An 8659-nucleotide genomic window follows, 5' to 3' on the forward strand; every position below is an offset into this window, starting at 1 on the left:
CATTGAATACAAAATTGAGTGTCCTTGTCGAAAAAAGAGAGTGTATGATCTTTTCATCCAATCCAAATATCATGGGTTTTAAACCACTCTATTCCGATTAAGAAGTCCACATGTTCCAAGTGCATAACATAGCATGTAAGAGTAGCCGTGTAGTCTTGAATCCAGATAGAAAGTTTGTCGACCTTACGATCCCCAAAATGCTTCCCAACTGCACCTCATAGGTGTGATTGCTAGGTGTCATGGGATAGCCCCATCCTCTACACAAGTTTGTAGTTCACAAAATTGTGAGAGCTACACGGGTCAAAGAGAATGTGAACTCTTTGGTCCCTTACTTCTCCATGAGCTCGAAAAAGGTCATGGGGGCCAAATAACGAAATATTAAAAGTGAAATTACAAGAACGTGGGTAGGTAATGACATTTACAGAAATACCTACTATCACCGATGCTTGATTAGCTCCCTTAGCTTTGGTTCCTTGCATGGAGATTTGGTCTGGGCGCTTGCATCTAGTTCTTGCGCTTAGGACAATCATTCCGAGTGTGGCCTCGCTCCTCACAAATAAAACGTCGTCTTTCTTTCTTGAGCTTAAGGGTGCGTAGGAAGTGGGCTCGACCGTTCTTCATGTGAGTCGAATGCTTCTTGGAAGCTTCTTCTCATAAGGATAAGGGTGAAACTAGAAGTGTACACTTGTGCAACCAAGTGTCAACCACCCCCTTGGTCCTAGATTTCTGATCTTCATGATAGGCATCCGATGTAATATTCGGACCCAACCCTGAAGCCAAAGCATCCACATGTGTGACCACTTGAACAATGCTAGTCAAAAGCATGATAGAAGCCTAAATCCCTTGGAGTTGTTGGGTCAACCCCGTTTGATTTGCATTAACCAGCTCAAACTTTGCGTCGAGAGTGGTGGTGAATTCACTGAAGGTATTCTTCGTAATCAAATCATCGTAGAGACCCTAGTCATCCCCTCCATGGTAATCCATGTCATGATCACCCTTAGCGAGCCTAAGTTCTACCGAATCAGCCATGAAGAAATTAGGGTAAAGGAAGCGATGAAGGCCAAGTTGGAGGAAATAGCAACTTGAGGAAAGAGAAGATAGTAGTGGAGACGGAGTCTAGGAGTAGATAGTGAGCGAAAGAATTGCCAGGAGGAGAAAACGGCAAGGCAAGGGGGTGACGAGTTGACGAACTGGAAGAAGAGGGGGGCAGCTATTCCAAACTGACAACTGCAGTAAACCGGATCCGACAGAGATGGTGGCTAAGGAGGTGGCTTCGAGCGAGAGATGGACACCAAGATAAAGGCGCCATGAGCCCTAGCTTTTAGAAAGCCTTGCTCTCCCAAAAAGCACACCCCTAACTTTGGTAGGGATGATGCTTTTTAAAGCTTTCCCAGCCCCAAATACTGCCCAGCCCAGAGTCCCAAGCAGACTGGTGTCAGCTCCTGCTGTGCACATCTTCTTGCCCTCACCCTCAGCGCCAGCTCCCTTGTGCTCATCCCCAAGGATGCACGTGGCCTTCCATCCTATCAGCCCATCGCTTCCCTCTGTCAGCTCATTCCTACTTCAATCCTTGCGCCATCCTCTCGACCTACGATTCCCTCCAATCCACTTTCCTACTAGGCGATCCTTCTCTCCCTAAACTTTCAACCACTCTTCCAATCTACCCTGCTTCCCTCAAATTCATCAAAGCTCTCTCTCGCCTCTCTTCTATCCCAATCCAAGCAACCAACCCTAACTGACGATTCAACATGCCCTTGCAGGGTATCACTAGGAATTTTGAGTTTGAGTCATACCTGGAGGAAATCACGTCCAATCTCTCTCGCAACAGAGATTCATACCTCAAGCGTTGGCTCTGATACCAACTGACATGACCCCAACACTCCTGAAACATCTGACTTGCAAGCAAAGACAAGAACACACCAAACGTGAGGAATTGAAGCAGGCTTCCCACCACCCAACCATGACACCTATGGGATACAATCCCGAATCAAGAGATGTCCCCTCCGAGCCAAGAGCTGAGCTACTAGCACAAACTCCCAACCGACCAGCCTGGTGTCCCATACCACTAAGTGGTGAATAGAGGCCTTGGATCTCCTGTTGGGCCTTGGGCTATGCTAAGATGCAGGCGTGCATCCATGACCCAATCTAGGATCAAACCTCCATGCACATGACACTCTCATTCTATTCCTCCACTCTACCACCCCTCACCTTCATCAACGCGTTTCCTCTATTCTGCCATCCCTGCCCTCCCTCCACCCATTCCCTCCCTTCGTTGGTCACCCCTTAGCTCTCTCTACAAATGCCCCCTCCCTCCACTCTACCACCCCTTATCTCCCTCAATCTATTTTTTCCCTCCATTTTGCCACCCCCTTTATAGCCACTCCCTCCCTCCACTTTGCCACCCCCCACGTCCTTCAATTCTCTCCCTCCGACATGGTCGTCCCTCAGTTCCCTCACCCCTCTCCTCCCCCATCGCACCCAACCCCTCCCATAGCATTCACCCTTCTCCTCACATAGTCCCCCCTCTCCCAACCACTCTACCTCCCTTGCCACAACGCTCACCCTCCCCTCATCACACCCCACTATTCCCACATCACTCACCCTTCCTTTCAGGTAGTCCCCCCCTTCATGCCAAACAACAGAGAAAAGGTAGTCCCCCCCTTCATGCCAAACAACCTCATAATCAACCTCTCGCACCCTCTCATACACCCCCCCTCCAGTTATAGCACCCATCTTGTAAGCCCTCTCCAACGATGCCACCCCTTTCCCCTTGGCATCCAACGCATCTCTACCCCTTCACAACCCAATTAACCCATGACCCCTCTGCCATTGTGTGCCTCTCCTCCTCTCCATGTGATCTTTCCTCCACTTAATATGTGGTCCTCCATGTCGATGTCCCTCTTAAAGTCACATGGCCACCTCTCCAATTAACATGTGGCCCCCTCTCCTCTTAGTACTTTTCTTCATTTAAAAAAGGAAGAGGAAGAAGTAAGACTGCTCAGATCCACGTGTTGAGTAGTATCCTTGAGTCCTGTCAAAAGAGAAATGTTTAGATTCTTAAGGTCTTCAACATCATGAAAGGTAATCGAGGGTGTTTAAATTCAAATGCACTTCATCAACAATGCTATATAGGACACTTCAAACTTAAAAAATTAACAACTTTATATAGGAAAATCATATGTGAGAGCTGTCAAAAGGAGAAGTGTGCAGTTATTCAAGCTCTTCAACTTATGAGAGCTAATTCTATGATTGGGCATTATTTGGGGCTAGCCAACTGAAAAATAGCTACTTAGTAGCACCATACAAGCTTTCAAGCTTGATAACTTTGAAAGGAAACATCAGATTTTGATGTCACAAAAGAGAAAAGTAGGTGTTGTGCTTATACTTTGAATTTATAATTATTTGATAATATTGACACTCAATCTAGAAACTTTTTCATGGTGTTCAATGACACGACTCTGGATTTTCTTCGCCAACTTGGCCCAAAACTCCCCACCAAGTAGAAGGAGACATATTTCTAGAGCTACTAAACTAATCAATAGTAGGGAGTTTTTAGTAATCTTCAACAACTTGACAATGGATGGGATGCATGCAAGTAAATGAGAGAGAATTTGGACTTTTTTGTTCAACTTTTGTCTTCCTATATTTTGTTGATATGCAACTTGATTCCACTAGGAAAGTTGGTGCTTAATGATCACTACCAGGGTCGACTGGCAAACTTGTTGGGATTAGATTGGTATAATGAAGGTTTCATCCATGGCTCCTTTTTTTGGGCTTTCCCTCCCAATGAATCTTCTATACCACATCATGAATGGCAATTCTCACACCGATTACGCATTAAGACTAGCCGGGCTAATGCCAATAACTAGAGACGGTTGCATATGCACCCTATGTGATTTAAGGAGATTGAGTCAGAGGAGCACTCTAAACCTTCATGTCTTTAGCCTTTTATTTTTACCCATACTTCACTATGCAGACGCCAAACGAAATTCAAAATCAGAAAGAAACACTACTTACTAAAGCAAGGTTAGGTTACCTCTATCCTTTTATTTTAAGGGTACCTCTATCCTCTGGGGTCCATAAAAATTCGATCAAAATCTAAAACAACCATCATCAATCGCCAGATAAGGAAGACCTTCATTTCAGCATGCTTAGGAGTGTTCTGAGACTGGCCAATATCATTTAGATTGTAGGCCCGGTGTTATACTCTAAACAGATACTCTCAGCTGACTGTCGCAGGATCACTTCCCTCAATTCTGCCATGCCCCATTTGCCAGGCCTACGGGACCCTTAGGATTTGCCTTGCCAAACTTGTTTGCCATGGCCCAGCCAAGCACAGCAGAATCCATTTCAGACCACAGAGGATTGGGTAGAAATGCAGTTTTGTCACCAATATTCCCTGCAAGAACTCTTCCAATCAGAAAGAAACACAAGCACTATTATGTTCTTATCAGTACCTATCTCCTGTCGGCTCAAGTCAAAATTACATAAGACTGGGAAACAGTAAACCAGCTGCTAAAGATTAGGCCACATCTTGATTCTAGGAGCAATAACAATCTCACTTGATCCTCTATTTCTTACACCAGCTGCCAGCCTTTTGCCCAGGTCCTCTAGGACAAGGAAGATGTTCCTTTCATCATGCTTGTGAGTGTTCCGAGATTGGCCAACATCCTTCACATTGTAGGACTAGCCTTAAGATATTATCAGCTCACTCTTGCAAGATCACTTCCCTGGATTCTGCCCACCCCATTTGCCATGCTCACTGGACCCTTACGATTTGCCTTGCCATATTTTTTTTGCAATGGCCCAGCACAAAAACAGCAGAATCCATTTCAGACCAGACCCCAGAGGGAATGGCTACAGATGCGGTTTTGTCACAGATATTCCCTCAAAACTCTTCCAACCTTGTCGTCTGGGAATGTGGGTTGCATCTTGGCATATGAAATCTTATATATTGATAGATGACATCTGACACAAATCCGAAGACCCTTTCAGTTGCGTGTGGGTGTCCCCTTGGAAGTACTAATATGGGCTCAAGTGATAGACAGCTTCTCAGTGTGCCCTCAACTTGCATCGTGTTTTTCATCATACCATAGTCCTATGACACCAGCTCACATGCTTTCTGTGTTTTGGAGGAATGACCTTTCTGCTTTGCTCCCCACCGTGTGCACTGCTCTGCTAAGGTCAGTCCAGCAGCCCTGGCTGGCTTTTCTCATAATCTGGACCTTATCATGGTCCCCCCGCATGTTCGCATCAGCATATATGTTTTCCATCAAGACATATGCTGTGAGAAGCTTTTCATCTAATCTCACTGCATTTTCAAAGGCATGTCTTCCAACCTCTACGTCCTTCCACTTCTGACAAGCAGCCAACATTGTCAACCAGACGATTAGATTGGGTAGGTAAGGCATCCTTTCCACCATTGCAACCGCCTCACTCGCTTGACCTGCACGGCCTAGAAGATCAACCATGCAAGTATAATGTTCAATAGTAGGGATAATGCCGTACCATTGGCTCATAGCCTCAAAGTACTCCTGGCCCTTGTCCACTAGACCCACATGACTGCATACGGTGAGAACATTAAGAAATGTGACCGCATCTGGCTGTATGCCTTCCTGCCTCATTCTCTCAAACAAATGAAACACTAATTCACTTTCTCCCTGGCGGGCATAACCTGCAATAAATGCACTCCATGGTACGGCACCTTTTGTCGGCAATCCATCAAACAACTGTCGGGCATCAGCCATGCTCCCACATTTAGCATACATGTCAATAAGACTAGTTGCCACAATTGGAATACTCTCAAAACCGACCATGCTAATTTGAGAATGGAGTTGCTTTCCAGTTTCCAGAGCTGCTGTGTTGCCACATGCTTTCAGGATGGCAACAAAGGTTATACTACTTGGTGACACACCTTGTTCTTGCAATTGCACAAAAAGTCTAAAAGATTCCTTGGTTTCTTCTTGTTCAGCATACCCCAAGATCATGGTAGTCCATGTAACCACATCACGATGAGACAATTCGCTAAAGACAGAATGTGCATCCTCCATGCACCCACATTTTGAATACATATTCAGCAAGGTGTTTCCCACAAATACATCTGAATCAAAGCCACTCTTTACCACCTGGGAGTGAATGGCCCTACCTTTCCTCAGGCATCCCATTTTTGTGAATTTACCATCAACTTGCTCCCCCTCTTCCCGTGCTGCCAGGCTACTGCAAGCCTTCAATGAACCAACAAAGATTCGTCGATCTGTTGTGACACCTTCCTGGTGCATCCGTGCATACAATTCCAAAGCCAGCACATTGTCTTGTTGCTCAGCATACCCCAGGATCATAGTGGTCCACGTAACCACATCACGATGAGGTATATTGTCAAAAACACGCTGTGCATCCTCCAAGCTCCCACATTTGACATACATATTCACCAAGGTCGCTCCCACAAATACATCATAGTCAAAGCCTCTCTTTACTACTTGGAAATGGATGGCTCTACCTTTTGCTAGGCACCCTATTTTTGCCAATTTCATGTTAACTTGCTTTCTGTCGCCCGCTGCGAGGCTACTGCAAGCCTTCAATGCACCAACAAAGGTTCGAGCACTCGGTTGGATACCTTGTTGGTGCATCTGTGCATACATCGTCAACGCCCATGCACCCTCTTCCTGCTTGGCATATCCGAGGATCATAATGTTCCAAGACACCCTATCATGTTTTTGCATGTTGTCAAACACATGGCGAGCATCCACCATGCTCCCACTCCGCACATACATATGCATCAAGTTGTTTGCTTTAAAGACTGAAAGCTCATTTAGACCATGAGTCTCCTTAACCTCCTTCAGCTGAAGCAAACTCTCATGGACTGCGATTCCAGCTCTGCCAGCACCAAAGGAATGACTGCAGAGGGACAGCCTAAACTGTGGGCCCATAACCAACAAAGACGCAAGCAGATAGCTACATTACATAAAGACAGGACCCTGTCACAGAGCAGCAAAAATTTAAGCAAATCGCTAGGCGTAAGTGTCTACCCAGCATTAAAAGATGCCGCAATCTCTCCCTCCAATCACTGCGATTGAGTGCATGACCCCTAACGCTAGACCTATGTTGTTCTGATGAGGCTATCTGAGTTACTTTAAAGTTTAGTGAAATTAAACGCACATACGGATTTGTTTTCATAATTAAGCTTGCTCTTACGAGTTGAAATATATTGCTCACCTGTGACCTGATAATCCAAGCTTCTGGCACCGATACTCTTATTAGTTGAATAATAAGACAGTGCAAATATTACATCCACTGGCTGGCCTAGTGCCCAAACATGCTTTTGCTCCAATTTGTCGTACATGCTCATATACCTTTACAGTATCGATTGGCGCAAGAGGGAGGATCCCACGTGAGTGGGCCCTTAACCCAACATCCCGGGAAGTAGCAAATGCAAAACTCCGGTATGCCTTTTCCATAGATCCTTGCAAGCACAAGTGCGCGTAGGCCATATACGCGGGCGGTACTCGTACAGTCTTGGGTATGAGAAGAAGTACACAAAGTGCAGAAAAATAGCTCCTCTTGCAGAGAGATGGAGGGTGCAAGGTGACGTGCCATCTCCACTTCTGTCGCGACCAAGATATGTCGAACGCGTGACTTGGGTTACTACCGTATGAAGGGAGTACGTACTAGATCGTGCTTAGAAAACACGCGAATTTGTGCTCAGTCATCGTGTTCAATCTCATCCATTTAATTTGGCTATAGCTGTAGGGAGGCTGAAATCCACTATTGCTAGTCGATTTCTCGTGGCCTCCAATTTGAAATGCTTTGGAAGGCGTCATGCAATGGCCAAAGCAAGATGGTTCATTGTTATCGCATTGCCAGGGACAGTTTCGAGAAGTGTGTCCTCCAATTTGCTTGACATTCGAATTGGTGTTGTGCTTGATGTCATTGACTGCATTGCCAACAGTCTCCTCTCTGCGGTGCTATCATGGTGTCAAGGTTTCCACAAACGGTTCTTGAGGTGAAATATAACTGGAACCAGAGCAAGTGCTGAATTTTAAAGAACTCTAGCCAAGTCAATAACAATCAACACCTTGCCATACCATATACCACTTTCCTATTTCCTAAAATGGCTCTACTAATTCTAAAAATTCCCTAGCATCAGATTTGCATCAAACTTTTTGCATTGGGTTTGTAATTTTCCGTTTCAATTGTCTTGGCATTCCGAATTTGGATTTGATTAACAAAAGTTAGAAAATTTGCATGATTCATTTAAAAAATTCATTGGTGATTTAATTAAAACATTAACCTAAGCTAAATCCCCTAATGTAAATTAATCTAAATTAAGCTAGCCTCCAACTTGCCCTTGCCCCTGCCCCTCCCCCTCCCCCACCCTTTCCCCTCCGCCTTGCCGCGCCGCCACCACCCTCCCCTCGTCTCAAGCAGCTCTCTCTCCTTCCCTCTCTAGCCTCTCCCCCTCCTCGTTTCTCTGTTTTCTCTTCTGCCCCCCTTGCTGGCAGCGCCCCCGCCCCTACTATCCCACCTATTGGCACACACGCCTTGAGCTACTCATTGTCCCTCGAGCTCAGACAAGGTACTCAATAGTTTCGGCCTTCTAAGGAAAGGTTTTGGAGGCACCGATGTCACCGTGACTCTTCTTTCCTCCATCCATCCTTCGCGA

General features: G+C 45.7%; 1 protein-coding gene across 2 annotated transcripts; it reads right to left on the reverse strand.

Moving 5' to 3' along the window:
* Positions 1-4098: 4098 nt before the first annotated feature.
* Positions 4099-7620, reverse strand: LOC147904399 (pentatricopeptide repeat-containing protein At1g06140, mitochondrial-like). Of its 2 annotated transcripts, none has more exons than XM_087394754.1 (2): positions 7213-7620; positions 4099-6951 (listed from the first exon to the last, which is right to left on the reverse strand). In XM_087394754.1, the coding sequence occupies exon 2, from the start codon at positions 6924-6926 to the stop codon at positions 5112-5114; it is 1815 nt and encodes a 604-aa protein (XP_087250880.1). In that variant the 5' UTR covers positions 6927-6951; positions 7213-7620; the 3' UTR covers positions 4099-5111. The 2 variants fall into 2 exon arrangements, 1 of the variants encoding a protein (XP_087250880.1); XR_015543230.1 differs by having other exon boundaries at positions 6918-6974.
* Between the last annotated feature and the right edge of the window lie 1039 nt (positions 7621-8659).

The sequence above is a fragment of the Dipteris shenzhenensis genome, chromosome 2 (assembly GCF_047967505.1).
Source record: "Dipteris shenzhenensis isolate YYH24624 ecotype China chromosome 2, Dip_SZ_1.0, whole genome shotgun sequence".
In the NCBI taxonomy this organism is placed as follows: Eukaryota; Viridiplantae; Streptophyta; class Polypodiopsida; order Gleicheniales; family Dipteridaceae; genus Dipteris; species Dipteris shenzhenensis.